Below are 23,272 nucleotides of genomic sequence, written 5' to 3'. Positions count from 1 at the left end.
ATGTGCAGGAGTTGCCTAGGCAATGGAGAAGTCTCTGCTCCAGTTACTTGTTCGCATCGCGCACTCAGCGCTGAGTGCATGCACATTGTCGCTCTTTGGCTTTTCGTTTGTGTACGGAAACTTTTCTCTTTGCACATTTATTTTTTTGTCAAATGCGTGGACCGGCAGGAAGGCCTGTCCCGGACCATTAAGCTTTCAAGATTTATGAATTTAAAAGCACGTAACATCCCAGTCGCATGATTCGATTGTCAGATACATGCAGCTGCTCAGTCTACATGATTGGCATGTGTGCAGACTTAAAGTTGTCTTGGTTATAGTGGGGTACCGGTTATAGTGTGAACAGTGCTAGTGATTCCAGCTACTTTTGTATTATGCGGTCTAAACTATAGAATACAAGAAAAAAAAATTTGAGGATGCTTAAGCTTTGCCTTTAAGAGTGGAATGCGATAGCATTCTAAGATTCCTGAGTGCTTCTCACGCTTCCCAGCAACTGCAGCTTATGTAACCGTAATGTTCACCAGGAAACGCTGGTGGCAAACACTATGCATGAAGGTCAGCTTTGTGGTGTTTTTTTTTATGGTGTGCAAGGAACCGAGGGGGCCGCGCTGCTCCTATTAAGACAGACCTCAAACGGCAGCTGGAAAACGCTATAGCGTTAGAAGGGAGTTGTGTTTGAATTTCCGCGTAACAGAATTATGTTTTCTCGTATATTCAAATTACAATTCGACCCTATCATGTCTGTAGGTTGTGTGTAAGTCGTACTTTACAATTTTTCTACGTATCTTACCTTGAGAAAGTCAGTTAGTACAGTAATTTGAGTAATTTCCTTGCGCCACATGGAGGGCTTGCATGGCTGGGTATGCGTGGTTCAATATTACTTTTGCCGAAGCGACATTCGACAATGGATGCCAGACGCAGGGCGCCGTATGCTGACGCCAGATTTTATGCGACACAGGGCCCTTAACACTATCACGTTAAAGCAATGAGTTGTCAGCTTACACATTCTCTGCCTTCCAAACTGGCACAACAATGAGAAACAATGGTGCACATTAGGGACAAAGAAGTTTGGAAAGTCACCCATGTGTTGAGGTCAAGGTAAAAGAAAGTAAGGAAACAAAGAAGGCTGACTGCACCAGACTTGTGAGAAGTGCCTTGATGTTTCATAATTTACTACACATGATGCACTGTGCTTAAAGCACAGTGCGTCAAGTTTACTTCGTAAAGGTGCTACTATTGCTGCATGCATCTTTATATTTTTGCCTTGACCTCAGTACTACAACGCGATAAGAACAGCTTAGGGTACAGAGCTACTGATACTGACAGCAGCCTCTCACCTGTGTTCAGAAGCGAGGACCTTGACTAGAAGCTATTGCTTGACACCACTGAGCGGAGGACACCACCGGCACAACATTCTTTGCCATTGACATTTAACATTCTTTGCCATTGCCATAACATTCAATAACATTGTTTGGGGACTCGTGTGATAAGGCATTGCTTGATGCCTTATCCAGCGTCCCGCGTCTGGCATCCAGTTCCTTTAGTGCCTTCAAACAGACACCGATAACGCTTGGTTTAGAAATTAAGGCTTGGGAATTCCTAGGGGGCGAGGGGTTACTATGAGGGGTTATTACGAGTTATCAGTATCGGTTACCACTTGATTCAAGGAGTGGCGCTGCTTTTCACTTTCTGGAGCTGATGTGAAGCACTAAGAGGAGGATCGTCAATGCATACAGCGTATACAATTCACACTTCAGCCTCAACCAGAAGCTACTATCATGCTCAGTATGAACAGCAACGTGTGAGCACGTGGCCAAGCGGTCCCCACGGTTGGATAGTGGCGCCAATAGGCACAGTGTTCCCAACTTAAAGGGGGAGGGTTGCACTGTTGTTTTTTCGAATATCGCTCCTTTATGCCTGCTTTCTCCCTCTCTGGCAAGCTTAAACCTTTCAGTGTCACTGACGCACCTGTACGTTTCTGTTTCCGTTCTGCCATGTTGCTTTTGACATTCCTTTTGCCAGATAGGCGAGCGAGCACCCAACCAGGAGAATGTTTGCCCTTATACGTGTCATTTTTGCATTTCTGCACAACCAAAGGTACACCACTGTGTTCATTTTATAATATCCGAGACAAAAACCAGATGCCGGGAGTGAAAAAAAAAACAAAAAACTACACTGAAAGTGTTAAAGGAACTGGCAACTGCTCAGAACATGAACCAAGATAACCCCACATATGGAAAGATTGCTTATCATATTGGCTAAAACAAGCCATGTTTTTCTTATTAAACATGGATTAATAGTTCTTGTGAGCACAAAACATGCCTGACTTTCATCTTCATCATCTCTACATATCATCATCCATCGTACATCTTTCTCAGCTGTATGTACTATCATCATCAGCTGCACAGCTTGATCTTTGTGGTGGCAGCACCAGCTCAGCTGAAATAAAGCGATTCCTCATAAGTGGTGAAGGCATAGCACGAAGTCCGACGTCAGGGCATGTTTCATTCTTAATTCTTTACTGAAAGTCGTGAAAAATAACTCCGGCACCCAAATGGCGAAAACATGAAAATGCATAAGCGGCCTCTCACATGATTTCCTATCAGTGAACGCAGTTCCTAGTCTTTTTATTAGTATTGAAATGCAGTGCACTTGTAAGTTTTTTCTAACTTACAATGAGAAGATTGCAGTGAGATTGCAACCCGCCATGGTTGCTCAGTGGCTATGGTGTTGAGCATGAGGTCGTGGGATTGAATCCCGACCACGGCGGCAGCATTTCGATGGGGGTGAAATGCGAAAACACCTGTGTACTTAGATTTAGGTGCACGTCAAAGAACCGCAGGTAGTCAAAATTTCCAGAGTCCTCCACTACGGCGTGCCTCATAATCAGAAAATGGATTTGGTACATAAAACCCCATAATTTTAGTGAGATTGCAAGATTTGTAGTGAGTAGAAAAGCGACGCTGCCTTCACCTTCGGTTTTGATGTGTTGGCTTGGCTTGTCTATCGACAGAATAACGATGACGGGGGCCAGCCAGCCATGACGCAGGCGTGTACTTGGGGAAAAACTCTGTACAAGTATAACAAAGGTCTATGCAACAACGCGAACTTATTGTACCAGCTCTTTATTTTCAAGAGTGGTTGAAAAGGTCAAAATGTACGTGGCTAACCACAGTTGCGCTCACTCCTTTGAAAGTAGAACGATGGGTCGCTTTCACAATTTGCGAGGTGGGCTATCATCAGCATCACTCTCACTTCTCAGCATTGTTGGAGGAGGGACTCTTTCCTTTTTAGAGGCTGCTCAGATCTGCTTAAAAAATGTCCACGCGCTTTTGGAAGTAACCGCTGCAAGTGCAAACACTACCGAGGGTGAGCTTTGTGTTGCGCCATAAAAAAACTAGGTCCGTAAAAATCGGTTATCAGTCCCTTTAGGGGTACACAAAAGGCAAATATTAAGTCCACACAGACTGTTAAAATATCATTCTAGAAACCTAGTAACACTTGTTTCATGCCAAGAAAAGACTTTGTTTAAGGGAAAATCACATCTGAAGGGTGCGGATACCTTTAGCGCAATTCAAGTCGCCTGCCCCTGAGTGGGTGAGTGATAAAGTTGCATATACTACTGCCTCTGGCTGCCGTCGGCGAGTAAAACAGCACCTGACAGCCGGCAAACTACCTTCAACTACCTTCCAGGGCTAGTTCGCCGTGCGGCTACGGTATTTTGTGCAAAACGCAAACACGCATCCATGGAGAAACCGAGCCAAGACAGTGCAGTGGATTCGCCGCTGCAGCTGCTTTTGCTCAAGTGGCGTGGACCGTTCAAGTATCCGGCCACATTAGATAAACGTGGAAATCTCCGCTACTTGCATTTTGTGGGAGTTTCGCGAGCCAGCAAAACCAGTGCAGCACTGCGTCATAATGGAACTACTGAAACACGAAGGTGCCGGCAATGCAGGGTTGTGCGAATACGAAACCTTTTGACCGACCGAGTCGTTGTCAGGGGTACCACACAAGTAGCATTTTCTTCCAACTCATAATGGAATGCAATTATCTTTTTATAATGAGGAGTTGAGTACTAGCAACAGAGAAAAAAATGAGGAGTGCCTTCATCATTGGGCTAGTACTTGAATGTCCCTGGTTAGTCGCAAATTGTGTCCTGCATTTATCTTAATTTCTTGATTGCTAAAATACTGTTCGCTATAATATTGACATCTTAAGTGTCCTCAAGCATTGATCTGACTTAATACTTGCCTTTAGTGTCCCTTTAAGGGCGAAATCTTTGTCTCCCTAAAAGAATGTCAACTGACTGGCGGCCATGTTTTGCACAAGCTGGGTATCATTCATGCTTCTGGTAATTTTTTCAGATCAGCTTCGCAATATGCGCAATATAAATGGCGCTGCAAGCTCACCGTCTGTTTTCTGCAAGATTTTACCAGTTGAAGTGGTACAGAACAATGACACAATGTTAGAGATGCGTAGCTCGCACAGAGGGTGGCTGCCTTCCGTTCTTATAATTTTCATGAGATTAAAATCTTGCACATAAAACTGGGCCAGGCATTAAGGGGCAATGTTCAAAAGAAGAGCAGAACCCTCTCCTTTTAAATCGGGAACACGGTGCCAATCGCCACCACTATCCAACCTGCGAGAGGACTCTGCCACGTGCTCGCACATAGTAACTTATACTGAGCACGATAATGCAATAAGGGAAACCAAGGGGATCAATATTTTTTGTTAGCTACAAACATAGGAAGTCAACAGACAACGATGACAGAGAAAGCTAATGGAAAATATGCTGTTACAGTTCATTAAAGTATAGATACAAACAACGACCGATTTTTTGGACATGCCCAATAATTCGGATGCCTTTGCGGCACCATCACAAATCCCATAGTGCTAATGTATAAGGAGATCTTAAATTTCAGATGCTGAGTCCCTTTGCCATCCAATTTTCCTTTACTTCTTGCCATGACTGCAGGTTCAAAACGGCATTAATCGAAGCCATCATTGCTGCCATTCTGGTTATCCTGAAGCGTTCAACCAATGCTCTTCTTGCACGCCAATCTGCTGCCAGCCGTAGCGGCAGCGGCAATGTTCAGCCTAGCTGCTTTGACATTCGCTACCAAGCTTCCTGCAGTTCGGTGCCGTTTTTCATAAAAATAATTTGTCGCTGTCAATAATGGTAGCAAATCCGCCTTTGTCATGCTTGCCAATGGCTTAGAAGTGCGGGTAGCATGACGTTGCATAAAGCGGGTCGTAAAAGTCAGCGGGCTAAAAGTCAGCGGTTTTATGCGAACAAGCATACGCAATGTATTGCAATGAAACAAACTGAGTGGAAAGGGGCCACTGACACTGTACAGTAGAACATCGGGTACACATTTTGTAAAATAACGCATGAAAAGCGTACTAACCGAGAAGACGTACGATTCGAAGTAACTAAAGAATATGACAGACTCAACTGTAGTTGACATCAACGTAAGGAGTATCACTGCACATGAGGCACCAACGCACATCAAGCTCGGTGGCCAGAGATGCATTTTGTTGTTTTCCTATTGCACGGTATTTTAAGGTGGCGACACGAAACCAAAACGAAATCGAGCTGGTGGGTGACGCCTGCAGCAGGGAACGGCAGCGCGTTTGGCTTATCGCCTACTAAAAGCGTGCAATATGCTTGCAACGGCACCCTGCGTTGTAAAAAAGAGATAGGTGAAGGTGCTTATCACAATAAGGTTGACGGCGATAGCTGTGAATGCAGTGTGCGATGACCCAGGATGCGATTTGCTGGTACTATAATGAGGAACTCAATGCATGCCAGTGTTTTCACAAGAGATGGGCAGGTGAACATTGAGGTGAAGTTGCCATGGCAGGCTGCTACTGTTCTCGATCACATGTGCCTCGCACATTTTCTAGTTTACATGGGATATCCTGGCCGGAAAATGTATCATATGATCGCAGTTTGGCGAGGTATTAAATGCTGGTACCGGTGAAATATAAGCGTAACTTCATTGGGTAATTTTTTGTGTTCTTGATCGCTCATGTTGGCGTCGGGGAAATAGTACGTAACAGGATCGTATCAACATGCACCTGCCTCATCCTGTCAGAGTACAAGCACCGATATGGTTAATAAGTGTACTGGCAGGCCTTCAGGGTTATTTCATACAAGCCTGTGACTATTTGAGCCTTCGGGGCAATAGAGGGCACATACTTATTTTTTCGGGCTGCCCAATTTTTCGGATGTTTTTGCAGCCCCTAGGAAGTCCAAAAAATTGGGTCACTGATTGTATAATAAAGACAACAGAAATGAAAGTGGACAAAAAGACAACACGCTGCAGGTAGGAGCCAAGCCCACATCTTCTGCTTTGCAAGTGCAGTTAACCTACTGTGGCAGCTGTTCTCTCTTCGACTTTCTTGAGGAATTGTGTACGTGTACTATTTATTTACTTGTTAACTTAATTAAAGGCCAGTAGTTAAGGGGTATGACATGAGGGGTGGGTCACGTTTACATACTACTAATTTTGATACAATTCTTGAAAGTGGCAGAATGGGAGTGCAGCACGATGCGAGGAGGCAGTTTGTTCCAGTCCTTTGTGGTTTGTACAAGTGCTCTAGGGATAAACGGCTTTAAAGTGGCTTGCGCTACAGGACTAGGTCAAGACTTGTACTAGATCTAGCCGTTAGATTGCTAGCTAGCACCACCAGCGGCTATGACGTCCGACATGGAACGTACTTTCAAACACACGTGTCATGCAGTATGTGAGCTCAGGAGCACGCAGCTGGCCAATAAACCCTCGTATTCCCTTTCACAGCATCAATGTCAGGTTATTCGGAGGCAAGGGCAGAGAAACGCACCTCGTCGATGTCTCCCGGCACACGGAAGATGCCCTCCGTCTGGGCACCGTGCAACCGCAGCACGGCCTCCGACAGGGTCGTCTGCACCCAGGGGAGGCAGCGGTCGGGGAAGCGCTCGCACTGCAGCGCCATCACTTCCTCCAGACGGCTGCCAAACATGGAGGGCCGGAAGAGGTGCGCCCGCGACTGAGCCACCTCCTCGGCTGTGGGCCGCCGCAAGCCTCGCTTGGGCCCGCACTGGGCGCCGCGCTCGAGCCTTTGCGCGCAGGCACCGGCATAGGCGCCCACTGCCATGTCGTCCCTGTGCAAGGCATGACCATTAACCCCACATAGCCCGTTCCGTACCATTCCGTTCAATTTGACACCCACAAACTCTGACTTTAAGCATGGTAATGTTAACACAAAGCCCATAGTAACGTTTCTTGATATGCCGGATCAAGTTTTCAGTTGTAGGTAGTTCAGGACACTAATTACTAATTATTTGTTATCTATGCTAATTAGATGTTACTCAAAAAACATTTAACTGCTTTTTTTTTTGTGGCTATACTCTCTCTGGTCAGAAATAAAGGTGAAGAAGTTTTTTCAATTTTTCTTCATGTGGAATGTTTGAATTTTATGGGGTTAAAACAGGTACATCAAACCACCTATTTCCATTATAAATACAATACCGTAACAGCCATTGTGCTCACCACAAGGGTCTGACATGCAAATTTTTTAATGTAATTTGTGAGAGATTTCTTCGGCATAGCTGCACAAGTACAGCACAACCTTGGAGAGTTCACAGGAAGCTTCAAAAAACGAAATTTTGGGGCTTTATGTGCCAAAACCACGATTTAACTACGAGGCATGCTGTAGTGGGAGACTCCAGCTTTGCTTTGACCACCCTAGATTCTTTAGCACACATAACGAATGCACGGTGCACGAGCATTTTTTGCATGCTGGCCCTATCGGGATGTGGTCCGAAAATGAACCTATGACCTCGGACTCAGCAGCACAACTCCATTGCCACTGGGCTACCGTGTTGGGTCAGAGGAAGCCTTGCCCTTCCCGTCCTTTTTCCTTTATTTATTTTATTTACTTCATTAAACAACGAATTACTGCTGATATCGTTTATGTGCAGTCTACTAAAGAATGCACAATCGACGACACCCACCGGTGCCGCTGGACATAGCTCTCCAGGTAGGGCCGAAAGGTGGCCGATGGGGGAAAGATGCCCAGACAGACGGCCATAAGCTCCCAGCCACGCAGCAGGCTCTCAGCACGTGGGTTGTCCGTCGTCTGCCGGCAGATCTGCATGTACAGCTCGTCCCGCAGCGCCGCCTGGCTCCAGCCTCGGGTGGCGATCTCCACCGACACCTGCTCGGGTGTGGCCTTCCACTTGCGGTCGCCCATGTATGCCTGCAGAAGTGGAGAGGGAGGAGGCATGGATTAGTTAGGCCAGCAGTTCCCGACACCTTCGGCGATCACGGGCCCTTTGATCTCTCCGCATGTCATCCAGGACCACCTTAATTAAGTCATAAGAATGCGTGGCAAAAGAGACACAAAGCTGGGGACATTACAACTAAGAACAGCAGCTGGCTGGATTACATACACTCATACTTTGATACAGCCAACTCCTGTTCGTTCGGCCCTTGCGGGACCCTGAGATTCAGTTGAATTATCCGAAAGGTCAAATTAAAGAATGGTGGCAAAATAACAAATTAAAGTCACTTTTATTGCGTGAAATAGTCTGTATGCCTTTCTGCTTCTTCCTTTTGAAGCACAAATAAACTGGCACATGGTGAAGAGTATCGAGATGTTTAAACTAGGGGTGCACGAATACTTGAATATCACCAAATCAAATTGAGTAGTGAATGTTACAATAATCTGATTCACGAATCAAATATCTACTATTCCATTTTTTGAATATTTAATATACCGTATTTACTTGAATCTAGGCCGACCCCGATTCTAAGCTGACCTCCTAAAGTCCGAAGCCAAGAAAAAGATATATTACCTCGAATGTAGGCCGAACAAAAAAAGCGAGGACAGTGTTCACAAAATGCAAACAGCATTTATTGAATCTGAACGTGCAGAGCTAATTCAACGTCGTCGTCGCTGCTAGACTCGTCGCTGTGTTCCTTGTCACTGTCACCTTCAAACAGTGCACTATCTTCGGTACCGTCAAGCGCATTAGATATGCTGCACTCTTTAAAGGCGCGCACGATCAAAGTGTACCTGGCACTGTAGTGGCATCTCCTGCTTGGTGCCATCGCGATAACACCACACCGCACACTGATATGGCCGACACAACACAGGTCAAAATGGTGACCTCGCTTGTGCACGGTTGGCTACTGGCACGGCTAGTAGCGGCTGCGATACTGACTTTTCTAGATGGCGCTAGCTATTCACCCTATTTAGCAGTTTCAATGAAAAACTGGTGCGTTTTTTAAGATCTTCGAATCTAAGCTGACCCTAGAGTTTGGAATATGATTATTTGAAAAAAAAACTATCGGCCTAGATTCGAATAGATACGGTATGTATTCAGTGTACAAACCCGCACGGTGCCACATGTCGCATGTGCCGTGGGGCCCCTCGTGCTCGATGCTGCCTAAGCAAGCATTTCACTTCATTTTCAGAGCAAGAGAACTGCTGAGCATGCCGCAGATGGGCTGCCCCGGTTGACGTGGTCACAGACTTAGTCACTGCAAGCGCTCTCCGACGTACGCCAGATGCGGGGATAGCACACACCAGCACCCAAATGCTGCAATTTGCAAAACGGTGCCGTGTCGGTTGGGCCCCCCTCTGTCGGTACAACGTTCATCCAGGTCCACAGGACCAATTGAAATGACAACGTGATGTGGACAGAGGGAATGGCAACAAAAGCAGCCCCTATTTCATAAAGTGTGAAAGCATGTGCGAAGATAGAGCAGCCGATTAACCGCCGATAGGCACACAGATCGTGTTGGATACACAGCGAGAAACTTCATGTCTCATCAACAGCCGTCAATCTAACCCACACTTGTGATCTCGGGACCGATCAGTGATGAGCCACCTGTACAAACATAATAACAGCAAGCATTCCGCGTTGGCTTGTGACCCATTACCACATCAACCAGCATCTCACGACTTGCTGTGACCCTCCAGATTTCAGAATTTTTGACAGGTGGTAAATCATGCCAAACCTGACAATTAAGTGGCGCGGATGGCAGCTCTTCGCACTGGCTATGAGCCGAGCGGTGATAGAGTCACCAGATGAGCGGTCCTTTAATCTGTCGCAGAGATTTGCTTTACGATAGATAACCTATCTGCCGTAAAGTTGAGATAGCCCTTTTGTATTTTTGGAGAAAAACTGGAAAGCAAAACTTTCGATGCAATAAAAGAAAGTTTGCATGGCAAAACACAGCCCCACTATTACACTCATAACCTAATTGGTGTTCAGTACAAAAGAATGTCACTAATTCCTTAGTTTCACAGTAAAAAAAAAAAACGCCCTTAATTCTACTCAACAGAAATTCTATTGATAAAAAGAATATATTCTTCAGACCTTTACATACTAGAGTGAACTTGTAATCGGTGCTGGCATACTAATTTGGTGAGAACAGGAAACAGACGCCGACCAAGGTGAATTTTTATCTGAAGTGACGCGCTTAACTTTTTCTTAATGGACGTTCTATTTCCTGTTCTCGTCATGATTCTTCCTGACCAGACGGGATTTCGCCAGACCCTTGACTTCATACTAACTTGGTGTTCCCTTTAATAAGAGTAGAATGTACTGCATATCTTGATTTCTATGTACCTAGGTTACTGATAGCTTGCTACATTCTTGTAATGCAATGCTAGGAGACCCTCAACTATGTGCAGCATCATATCTTGTTGCCCAATGTTTGCAAGCATTAAATTTTGTGAAACTTTTTCCGATATTCGATACTCAATTCAATATCCCGTTTTTTTTTTTTTCTTGATTCAATTCATTGAATATTCGAATGGGACTCTACTATTCGGTATTCATACACCCCTAGTTTAAACGCTTTCTCAGTGTTGGACTGTCATGTTGTTGACAGTGTCATTGTTTGTGAGTGGTCCACAAACTTCAATACTGTCAGTGGCACTCGCCAAATCCTCTAATGAGACAAAAGTAGTGCCAGCTAAAGAATTCCTTGTGTTTTTAAGGTTTTTAGTAACAGCTGCGCACATGATGGGATGCTGGTTAGGGTCAGTGGGGTTTGAATTAACCGAAGCAGCATGCTTTCACATTCAAAACAAATGAGTTTTCTTTCCAAAGCAATGTATGGTTTTACCTGGACCTTTCAGTGCATTCAAATTAAGTGAAAAGTCGAATTAACTGAGGTGGAACTAACGGGAGTCGACTGTATAATGAATACAGATGTGATGAATGACCTGATATAATGGAGTAAATCTAAAATTGGGTTGATTATGGTTTATTCCGATTATTTTACTGCTATAATGATACCAAAAATGCAAGATCCAAATGAAAAGAAACGCAGAGTGTTTATACATAAATAAAATAAATAAAACAACTTGAAGCGGCAGATTCCGGATGTCCGTACATATCTTGGCCAAAGGATTGGCTTGGCTAAACACACAGTTGGCATGCCAACATGCTGATCACTTGTGATCACGGCCACATACAGTCGACTTCCGTTAATTCGATCCTGACGGGACTGACGAAACTGGTTGAATTAAAGAAAATGTCAGGAAAAACCGCCGAGACACACTGTTGATTTACTTGGCATTATTTGCCTTTCAAGTTAACTTCGCCGCAGTATAAGCATGTTATGCGGTGAAGCATACCAAGCAGGAAACGGTGATTGTTACGGTACATAGCATGTGTTTCTTGATTTACACATGCATAAGCGTGGTCTCCGGTCACAGTACGAGCACGAAGACGCCTAATAAGTTCACTGGCAGGCCTTCAAAGTTTTACACAAACCCCCGCTCTTTTCTTGGCTTTAAACGTCCCCTCAAATTTCGTAGTTTTTTCATCCTACTGCCTTCTTTTTCGTTAGCTTTCCCCAAACGCAGATGATTTTTGTCCTCTTCCCGGTGCACCCGTGTGCGCGCGTGTAATTATGGAACGTGTACTAGGCCCCGTTAAATCTCCCATATACGGGACAGGCACGGCGAGCAAAACGAGGGCTCAAATCGCCACAGCAACGTCAGGAACAGCTCGAATGGCTGCCGGTATGCTTATTACCCCTGATTTATCGAACTCGAAGGAGGTCATGAAATAGGTCGATATATCGATAATTCGGAATATAAATTATGCCTATCTGAAGCTTATCTCAGATCTCCGCAAGTCTTGGACAGTTTCCAGAGATTGTGAAAAGCGGGAACTTACGGATTTGCTTCTTCAAGGCTATGTCAAACACACAGAAGTTCACTTATTTTTTTGCTCACAAATATTGCAAGTTGCTTGCACTGTGGAGTAATCTTCACAATGCTTACCCTAAAAGCCCGTATCACCCAAACGCGAGGTCGCGGTGTGGATCACATGCGTCAGAGTGCTTGTCGTGCTTTTTTTATTCAAGGTAAGGCCGAAATGGATGCACCGTGGTGTCATTAACACACTTGTACAGCAAATTGCACGTGAATGTGCCCGGCCGCGTGTCCAAATACAATACAACATTTAAATGGCCAATCATCATACTTAGGCAACGAGCCAGGTGGACTGTCATGTCGGGTTTTGGAACTGCCTTTCTGTTGGAAGCAGTTGTGCTCGCTTCTTGGCCGTCCTAAAATATCCATGCGTCTCTTGCATGCCACTCAGCGCTCCAACGTTTTGGGGCCGGTACATCCACTCCTCCTTGGCCCTTCCACTCCAGCCCCTGCATCACTCACTGTCACACTATGCACATGCCATTAATGTCAAAAGTGGTTTTCAGTTTACAGTTAATTCCCACTGAATTCCCGAGTTAATTCGTGCGAGCAGGAATGAAACACGTTACCCTTGAACCCATGAATTGCACACTGATGCATGCTGCTGCCAAAATGGCCTTCCCGCAAAGTGTGGATGTAGCATGCGATGGTTTTGTTAAATTCAAACTCTAATGTAAAGATTTGTCCAAGTGCAGGTTCGGGTCGGATTTGTTTTGGCCGCTTGCGGAATCCTAAAGTGCAGTTTGCGGGAAGCCTTTGTCTACAAGAGGTCAAACCCGGTGGCATAGCATCTCCAGTTCGGCATCTCCAATGCATGATGCCAGTCAGTGAAAAGATCGAGGGTCATCCATGCTTTCTTGTGGAACACTTATCAGATCGGGAGGCTGTTCATGTCCCTGAAACGGAGTGGCGATCTGCTTTTGCCGATATTGAGTGGGCTGCAGTTCGCACGAGCCATCCACATTCACAGCGAGCAAAACTGAGACACTCATCCCGCTCATTTTTCCTCGGTGGCATATACTGCCATTCAGATTCAATCTCTCGTTTGACAGCATCAACGAAAATGGTGTAATTTCAAGTTTGTCGGCCTGAAATATTTCCGATGATATGAGAAGTCTGGTCTGCTTTAGGAGAAGTGCACTTGCAGGGGCGCGCCGTGCCACAGCGTTTATGTTAAACCTCTATATAATGAAGTCGGTAAAATGGGCAATTTGCTTCTTTATATCAAAATATTGTTGTATTGAAATTCGGCCTTTCATGCAAATAAGTACCCTCGCCGATCTATTTTTCATACACGGAAAGGGGCCGCAGAATTTTACGGATTATCGCGCGATCGAAAAAAGCAAATCTGAATGAGAAAACTATTCACTTTGATAAATTTGGAAGTTGGTTACGAATGATACGGTTTCATGCCACGTACGTTGACGATATCTTCTCGGCGGCACAAATTAAGCGAAGCCAGTCATGCTTTTGGTGCACTCTGCCCCCGCGGCTGATAGCGTCGCCCGCACTCAGACAACGTTATCAGGAAAAGCACCAGTAGCGGGGAGCGAATGCTTAGGCTGCCTCTTGCTCCAATGGGTCACCGAAACTCGAGATTACACAACCTCCAATACTACATGCGCAGGAAGACAGCTTACGTGATGCCACGCCGTCTCGGCACCCCCACTCTTTGCACATGCTGCAGATTACCTCTAAAGCAGGGTGCGTGGCTTTGTATGCGCTTACCCGTGCTTACAGCCATTTTCGAGACACATGCCAACTTGGACCCCTCACGCCCTCACAAGCACTTGATCACATTACCACAAGCTCGCTACCCTCCCCCTCTTTCCCTTTGCTCGCGCAGGAAGGCGGCATTCGTGAAGCCACCACCTTTCTTGTCTCACCCTCGCAGTTTCACTCGTACCTAAAGCAGATGGTGCGTGGGGTGCGATAGAATCTTATCGCACTTGGAACATGATGCAGCTCCACTTCAGTGGTCGCTCTTATAGCGTGGGGGAAGCGATTTGAGAGGTGAGTTTACAAGCAGCCGCTTGTAATTCAATAATTTGACTATCTGCATCCACATATTGTCTAGGCATTCTTTTGCGGTGGCAGTGCAACTTCTTTATATTGAAATTGCATACAAACACACTTTACTATATTGAGGCTCTAAATACATGGTGTTCTATGGACAAGAGGTTATGGAAAGTTAAATACTTTGTTACATCGAGAATTTCGTTATATCGAGGTTTAACTGTATTAAATGTGGCAGTAAAAGGGAGTTGGATGTGCACACAGTACATTGCTATATTTCTGTATGGAATTTTCAAGGGGAGTTCACAACTGTTTGGTATAGACAATAATTAAATATATTCGAGTTTTATATACAGTCGCCGACCGTTTATTCGGACCTCACGGGGACTGCGGAAATGTCCGAATAAACAGATGTCTGAAAAAGCAGATTAAGAAAAAAAAATGAAATCCTTTATTTCCACGCACTTATTTAGGCTCGGCAGTAGGCTTGAAGGAAACCGTGAATGCGCCATTGCACGCTGTTCCGTTTACGTGCAATCAGATAAGCCTGAATCTCGGAGAGGGTCGTATGGCAACTATAGGCGGCTGAAAGCACAGTCACTGCTTGTACTGTACATGCTCCGCATGCGACGGCAGCGTAGCACATGGTGCGTCATCTTCGACTCAAGAGTCATCGTCCGGCGGTGCAGCAAAAACCTGACGAATGATCTCGCCATCGTCGAGTTCTGCGCATGCCAGTACAGCAGTGTCAGCACCTGTGAAACTGTCAAATGAGACGGTGTCTGGAATCACAATGCAACCACTGCGCAGGTCTCGGCAGAACATTTTCCGCACATCGGAAGGCGACAAATCTTAGGCCTCCCAGCACCCGCTTACGGGCATTCCCCAGCGCAGTCTGGGCGGGCACTGTCGGCGCCATTAGACGCTTGACGCGATGTTTTCATATGCTGCGTTGGATCACCAGAACTTCGACACAGCACACAAAGCAAACACCACCATGCCGACACCAGTCGCACAAACAAGAAACGTGGCCTACTCGCAGCGTCGTGCGCGAAGAAACAAATCAGCTGCTGGATTGTCTTGACATGGCTTACTAAGCTGAAACCGGAACTGCTGTAGAGCCACTCTATCGAACCAGGCAGAAACGATGATGATGAGTGGGCATTTGCAGTAGTGCCACTTCGTGGGGCAGCAAGGAGGCTCCGTTCAAAACAAAAATGGCGTTCAGCAAGTCGAACCATGCACCGGTCAGAGTCGCTGCATGGTGCTTTCGATCGAGTTGGCTCAAGGAGTGTCCGAAAAATCAGATGAGAGGTTGCAAGGCGTCCGAACTTTCGGCAGTTGTTATACATTATGGTCTATGGGGAGAATGGCGGTGTCGTGAAGCAGACCGAATAATCGAGCATGTCCGAATTTTTGGAGTCCGGATAATCAGTCGGCGACTGTATACGTGATCAACTGTTACAAATAGAGGACATAACCAGGGTACCTTCATGTGTGACTTCATCAATCACGAGGTTTGGCTGTAGTATTCAGTGCCTTCTATGTCACCACTTGTGTGTGATCAGCGAGAAATATGGGACACAAAATAAAACAGTGCAAAGAATGGGACAAAGTCGAGAGTTGACAGACACAGCGTGAAGTGACAACTTTCATTTGCACTGTGTGTGCCATGCTTGTGCTTTTGTGCCATTGTTTGCACTCACATTCTGCTATTGAGTGCATCTGGCACAGTGTGCCAGGAGTGCTGTCAGCTGTACAACATGCTGCCGTGTCCTTTGCCGAGTCCTCCGAAATCTTGCGAAACTCCCCAAAAGTGATCACTCAAAAATACCGCGCCCGATTTTTGCTGAAAGTTACTCTGTGTTTGAACGATGTGCCAGGCTATAGTGTTTGAAAGGTTCTAACCCAATGAAAGGTCGCTCACTAGTTTGGGGTCTGCACCTTCTGCACTTTTTTGAATACCTGCCCAATGATGCCAATACTTCGATGTCAGAGGGCACCACTTTCCCAGATGTTGGCCACAGTTTATGGGGTGTGCTTCGAGTAACGCCAACTTCCTTTCTGCACATGCTACTCTTGAGTGACATGCAGAAGTGGAGGAGTGGCTGCAATGCACGGGGAGGGTTGTCTGTAGTCTAGCAACAATAGGAACAAATGTTTCAGTAATATACACCTCTGCAGTGGGCCACAGGCTCCCTCACATTTCAGAAGCACTAGTCAGGCGCTGTAAGCACATAGAAGGCTCTGCCTGCATGCATGGCAACCGAGCGTGACTACATGCACATGCGACAGACCTGTATGAGCTTGAAGAGGTGGCAGGCGTCGTGCTTGAGGGACTTGTCGGTAGTCATGATCATGGGCTGGCGGATGGGGTCCTTGGACCAGGACAGCATGTCTCGCAGGGAGAACTTTCGCCGAAACAGGCCCCGCTTGTGCCGGTTCAGGTTGTCCTGGGCATACTGGACAATGTCACTCTCTGACGGCGGCTTGCGCTCGGCGGACAGCGGCCGCAGGGCGGGTGATGCCTCCCGAGAGCCCCCCGCCACCTGGAATGACTGTGCACCGCCCCCCCAACAGAAGAGATGAGCATGAACAACAGTACCTCCCTGAAATAAACGAGCGTAGCATCAAGTCTAGAAAAACATAATTAGGTAGCCCAAATCACTTCCAATTGCTAATCTTTCTAGGCCCAGAAAGACTTGCAATAAAGTGACTTCACCACGTTCAGAGCAGGTGCGCAGTGGTCCTGCCTGTGCCGCGATGAGAGTAGGCCTCATTGAGAGTTTTCCCATTGTACTTGGGTTCAAAACAACATTGAGGGGAATGCCAAAAAGAATGCCCTAGCAGAGAGTTCTCCTGCGAACTTAAGGCAGAATTTGGGAACTGCGTCCTATCTACTGTACTCCTACTGTGGAACCTTTCTCATTCTGACCTCCCTGCCTTCTTATCTCAAGGGCCAGGTGGATCTGCCACGGTACGAATACTAAATATGCATTTTGCCACACAGTCGACCCTCGTTACAATGAAGCAGTGTTGGACGGCAAAATACCTTCATTCTACCGCAGGGGTACCTCAAATTTAGTGCTGCGATGGAACAACTGTCTGAACCGATGTGAGGACTGTGTGGAAAAATGTGTGTGTAGGGTACGTAGAATAGTATGTATATTTGTAATTACCTGTATGTACCTTATTTTGGCTAATAAAAAATAGGGGCAAGACTTTCTGATTCGCCCTTGTGTACACATTACAAGTACATTACGTCCTAATATTGGTGAGAAACGTTACAGATTTACCTTGTTATACCTGAATACTGAGGTTCAACCTTTCAGCCTGCTCAAGAATACTACAAGCACGCTGTACAGCAGCAGTGGTGTGTTGAACCTTGTCACAAAATTGTTCTATTCAGCCTTCATAAATGCACTGGCAAGAAGGCGAAAGTTCCCAACGAAACATGAGGATTCTTTTGTCAAGTGTTCTGCAGGAGTTGCTTAACTGAATTCTATTGTCGATCAGCAAGGTGCAGAGCACAGTTCCACTGTTCTTTTTCTACTTTATCGAGAGAGAAAAAAAAGTGGCTGGTAGGACGCACTTAAGCTGACATCTGTGCAATAAATGTAGTCTGCATGTCATCAAATCATGTCATCAAGCAAGTCAGCAAATACTAAATGGGCGCTCCCATTAGCGGTACATTGTAGTGCACATTGGTCAGCTCAAACAGCGCCACGATGACCAACTATTATGTATCTGCCGACACTGTGATGGCCCGGTGTCACCTCGTGATCCAACCACGTAAATTAAGGTGCTTCACTGAAAAAAAGACACCGCTGTGCAAACTTGCGGTCTGCAGTCTAATATCCAAGAATCACGATTAACGTCGCACTGTACCCGTTTCAAAAAATTTTTTTCCCCAAGTAGATAAGCACTGCACACCTGTGACTTCTCCAGCAGGCTTCCACCATCTGGCCTGGAGTGACCAACTCGCCGCAGGGAAGCATGCTGCGTGGCTGCAGGATGGCCGACAGGGGAGCCTGACGTCCAGCTGCCATTATCACTCTCAGCTGCACACCAAAGCGTGACAGATAAGTTTTGGTTCCCAGTTGCACTCGTGCTTACACAATAATGACGACACTGTACTGAGTTTGCAGTCTATTTGCAGGAAGGACCACAACAACAAAACGTGACAATTGATATATGGTGATAAAACCTTTTGCAAAAGATAAACAGAGAACAATAACATTGATAACAACTTTATTAAGTAATAACAATCACTCATACTATTACAGAACAATGTGCAACGCCTTATACTCAGTCTGCAATGGCCTCACTTGTCTACAGCAAAGCTAGTGCAGCGAATGTATGTGTGTCTCTGTGGTTCTTACCAGAGAAGCGACCGGCAGCCGCGTCGTGGCCATCTCCCTCGTCCTGGGAGGACGATGGCGACGATGGGGCGCTCATGGCCTCGTCGTCGGCAAAGTCTTCCTCGTCGTCGTTGTCGTGGCCCCAGTCGCCGGCCGCAGAGGAGGCTGAGGATGAGGAACCGTCCTCGAACAGGTCCAGCCGGTAGCCCAGCAGCTTGGCCTGCTCCAGGATGTAGTGGTGCAGCGGCAGCTGTGCCCCACACCGCAGCGCTTCCCGCTGCGTGTTCACGTGCACATGTACGCACAGTCATGTTGGAGGGACCATGACCGTGTTCTTCGAAGTGTTCACAGTTTATCACTGTTACTGAGAGCATGGCTACACACGCAAACACACCGACATCGTCCACCACTAATAACAATGTATCACACATGCACACACACACACACAACACACACTTAAAGATTGGGTTCTCACTGCACATTGTAGCCTGAAATTGCGATTTGATATCACCGCTTCCAGGCCCCTCCCGCTTTCAGCAACCGTCGTTTTGGCATAGATTGTGTGAAATGAAGAAGTGCTGGGCCACTGCTGTGTCATCTCCTCTGAAACATTCCAAATGCCTGCATACCATGTTGAGAAGGTGCCGCTCTACCATCTGAGCTAACCAGGCGGCTAGCAGATGGCAGGGCGAAATAGAATTTGTCAACAACTCGAAGCAAAGGCAAGAATTTGACGTAATAGTTCTGCAGAAACCCGCAAGGTGGAGAGAAGTAATTAATAAAGGGAAAATCAGACATCCACCCATTCGTAGCAATTGCTACAAAGGAAACTCATGTGGGTTCCTTGAATGAAAAGCCTCGCAGTCGAAGAAAAATTCGTCCTGGTCCGGGACTCGAACCCGGGACCACCGCCTTTCCGAGGCAGCCGCTCTACCATCTGAGCTAACCAGGTGGCTAGCAGTCCTTTGTAGCAATTGTTATGAATGGGTGGATGCCTGATTTTCCCTTTATTGCTACTGGCATGCTATGCATCTTGGCATGTCCAGGCAGGCATTACACTAATATAGAAAGCTACATTTAGGGACTGTTGTCATGGCCATGGGTGTTGCTGGCTAATACATCCAAGACCAGACTAATAAAATACCCAGGAAAGCGGATGGTAGGATAGCCACCGCCGTAGCTCAGTTGGCAGAGCATAGCACGCATAATGCAAAACGTGGGTTCAGCTCCCACCAGAGGAAAGAAGGAAAGTTGTCTATTCCTTTACTTTCATTTCCCTTTCTTTTTATCATTTCTGCATTTCAATTAAAGCCACAATTAATTTCCCTTATGCTTTCCTTAGTGTCGCTGTCTCGTAGCTTCACATAATTATGCTTATATATAGAAGTTGCAGTGCAGGAAATGTGCCGCATCATTAAGTGTCACTGGTGCATGTCCAGAGATCTCCACTTTGGTGTGCCACTACTATGTTCCATCACTGCATGTCCCGAAAAACCCATATAATGACATGTCACTGAAAACTCTTTATGAGCAAATTATTGCTTAGGAGCAGTGTGTTGTTAACTTCTTTGCCACTCAAATAAGTTCACAACAAGTGGATGTCGCAGATGGCCAAAAGCTAGCTGTCTAGCAATATTATGATCGCAAATGGTCGTTTTCTGGAGCAAAAGTCAGGGATGGCCAAAGAGCGCTAATCTCGCAAACTGTTCAAACTGCTGTTTGCCCCACCTTAGTCGCCAGCATTATGTGACTAGGCTACAGAAGCATACGATCAACACTGCTGGATTGATCCAATGCGCTACTTATCAAGGTTTTCAGAACATGCCACAGAGCACAGTGCACGTGCTTACAATTTTATACTGGAGTGCCGCCCCATAATCCCCTCCCAACATTGCAATTCACCAATACTATATGTGCCTCACTTAATCTGGGTTTATTGACAAGTCTCCGAGGCGTAGACAATCTCCTATTTGTTTTCCACAGTAGCTACAGGTGGAGTTATATGGCCTATGTCACAATGCTAAGCTTTTGCACTGCACCTAAATTCATGCTATACCACGTCATTCCTTCAGATATTAATCATACCTTCAGCTTGAGCTCTATATTGTACCTCCTTATAAGTGGCTTCCTTACTAGGAAGTTATAGAAGTCACGCGCAAGCATCCTTGAGTAGCCAAAGTCCCATGCCCTGCCTGCGTTTTCTTTTATACCTTTCTTTTGCATTTTTTGGTACAGCAGTCTACGTCCCCAAACTTTACGTGCTTGTACACTTTGAATTCTTCCCAGTACATGTTAATTTCGCACAGTCCATAATAATGAGCCTACACCAACCTGCCCAATGTTGCTGTTCTTTTATACGACATCGTTTAACACATGATGCAAACTACGATGGACTGGTAAGAGCATGAAGCTCAATGATTCTGATATGTATTGATCATACGTTCAGCTTGAGCACTATCTTGCACCTCCTTATAAGTGCCTTCCTTACTAGGAAGTTATAGAACTCATGTGCAAGCATCCTTGAGTAGCCAAAGTCCCATGCCCTGCCTGCGTTTTTTGTATACCTTTCTTTTGCATTTTTTGGTACAGTGGTTTATGTCCCCAAACTTTACGTGCTTGTGCACTTTGAATTCTTCCCAGTACATGTTAATTTCGCACAGTCCATAATAATGAGCCTACACCAACCTGCCCAATGTTGCTGTTCTCTTATACGACATCCTTTAACACATGATGCAAACTACGATGGACTGGTAAGAGCATGAAGCTCAATGAACCAACATCACTGAAAAACAAGTATGTGGCAGCTGGACAAGCCAAACTGCTTTGACGAGGCTTTTACGCTGTGTTATCACATCTTGCATGCGTTTTGCAATGGCTCCAGTGAATGAGCTCCGAGTCACGCAAGCTTCCACGAATGAGAAGAGGACAGACCTTGCGGTGTTGCCTTGGAGACGGGGCTGGGCTTGTCTGCGTGGAGACGGTGCATGTTGTTGGCTCCTCCCGTACCTGTAACGGCAGTCCAGCATCACACTGAGCCAGCCAAAAAAGAATGTAGCTGGTGTCAACCTCGGAACTGTCGATCAGCTTGCATCACATGGATCCTTATGTACTTGGGCATGGTATGGCGTGGAGCTGGAGCTGGGCATCTATGAGCTGTGCCCCTAACGATTTTGGGTCTTTGTATGTAATGCGCTTTATGCTCAAAGCCATTAATACCTATGTGTATATTTTTCTTCTTCTAATGCTATGATAAGAGACAGTGGTCACGAACACACTAGGCTGTTGGTTTTTATGAGCTTTGCAAGACATGGAGTGTTGTTGCTACCTGCAATATTGGGGGGGAGGGGGGGGGTGTAACGAGACTACCAGCTGACTGTGGTTGCTGCTGACAGCACCAGTATGCTACTTACCCATTGGAGCTCACTTTGCAAATGATTGGAAACAGAGACAAGTTCAGACCTGCCAATTTTCGCAGTTGAAAAATACTGCGCTAGAAGCCAGAAACTACCAATAAATACTAAAAGTTGTTTTATTACCCCAGATGTCGACTGTTTGTTAAAGAAATTCGGAAAGTGTGCTCTGTAGAAACGCCATGAACAGGCATTCTACCCTATAGTAGCAGCAGGCATGATCTATGTCACAGACAAATTAAAATGTTCATGTTTATTTATGAACTCCAACGCCGGCCCGCAGTGGTGGAGAACAGAGATGAACCGACCACATACAACGAAATTGCGCAGCACTTTTATCTCGGCAGGAGAGACTTTCCCCTTCCACACAAGAAAAATAGAGCGCAGGCATTGACCCTCAGATTACTGCAAACAGGCTCGTATCCCAACCCGGCTTTATTCCACAAAATTTATCCCGACACCTATGCCACTAGTTCTTGCAGGCACTGCAATGACATCGCTAGCCTAGACCATATGCTCTGGCGTTACCCCTCGTTACGAGGCACAGAACAAATCAATGAGGACAAGTGGCTCTCCGCTATCTAGAGCCCTGATGCCGGGGCGCAACTATGGGCTGTCCAGAGGGCCCACGATGCGGCGGTCGGGCAAGGCCTGACTGTCCCAACGTGGGAGCGGCCCGCAGCGCGCTGAGTCGCGTACCTCAGGACCTTATTAAAGTTTTGCATCCATCCATCCATCCATCCATATTCATGAATCATCCACCCAATGGCAGCCAATATTTTGGTTCCCGTCATATGAGTAAGTGGGTAATAGGCAGGCCCAAACAATACAGGAGAGACTCTGCATTGCATTTTTTAAAAAATAAATTGTACCCTAAACTGGATGCAAATAGAGAATCGTAAATTTATTACTATTGATACGACAGTTGTAAACAAGCTAAAGAAGTTGGGCAGTTTACGATAAAAGCGTAAAAGTTGGCAGGTATGCAAGTTTTGTTTTTTTAATTTCCACCATATGAACTGGGCAGAGATAGATGCTAAATGACGTTATGACGTGGATTAAATATTTTTTGTCTAGGTGCAATGTTCAAGTGCCACCAAAGCAGCCGTTAATGAGAGAGAAGCTTTTTACGTTGAGGAGATATCAGTGGGCTAGGTGGTCGACCACAGTTGTAGTGGCAGTGAAGCTTTATAAAAAGATATGAACGCTTTAGGTAAGAGAGGTGTGTTAGTCTCCTTTAGTGTTCATACAGGGATTTAAAGG

At 45.9% G+C, this 23,272-nt stretch overlaps 1 protein-coding gene across 1 annotated transcript in view; it reads right to left on the bottom strand.

Annotated features, from left to right (window-relative positions):
• Window positions 1–23,272, bottom strand: part of RhoGAP93B (MyTH4 and RhoGAP_KIAA1688 domain-containing protein RhoGAP93B) — a 57,280-nt gene that overhangs the window by 11,089 nt on the left and 22,919 nt on the right. Inside the window, exons 5-10 of the mRNA XM_050167658.2 lie at window positions 21,531–21,605; window positions 18,621–18,876; window positions 18,172–18,299; window positions 16,536–16,796; window positions 7,997–8,241; window positions 6,844–7,144 (exon numbers count right to left, since the gene is read on the bottom strand). Coding sequence (XP_050023615.1) covers window positions 6,844–7,144; window positions 7,997–8,241; window positions 16,536–16,796; window positions 18,172–18,299; window positions 18,621–18,876; window positions 21,531–21,605 — 1,266 coding nt within the window. The remainder of the gene's footprint in view (window positions 1–6,843; window positions 7,145–7,996; window positions 8,242–16,535; window positions 16,797–18,171; window positions 18,300–18,620; window positions 18,877–21,530; window positions 21,606–23,272) is intronic.

This window comes from Dermacentor andersoni, chromosome 11 (assembly GCF_023375885.2).
Source record: "Dermacentor andersoni chromosome 11, qqDerAnde1_hic_scaffold, whole genome shotgun sequence".
In the NCBI taxonomy this organism is placed as follows: domain Eukaryota; kingdom Metazoa; phylum Arthropoda; class Arachnida; order Ixodida; family Ixodidae; genus Dermacentor; species Dermacentor andersoni.
The sequence above is the reverse complement of the archived record's forward strand: the minus strand, read 5'-3'. Positions and strand labels throughout refer to the sequence as shown.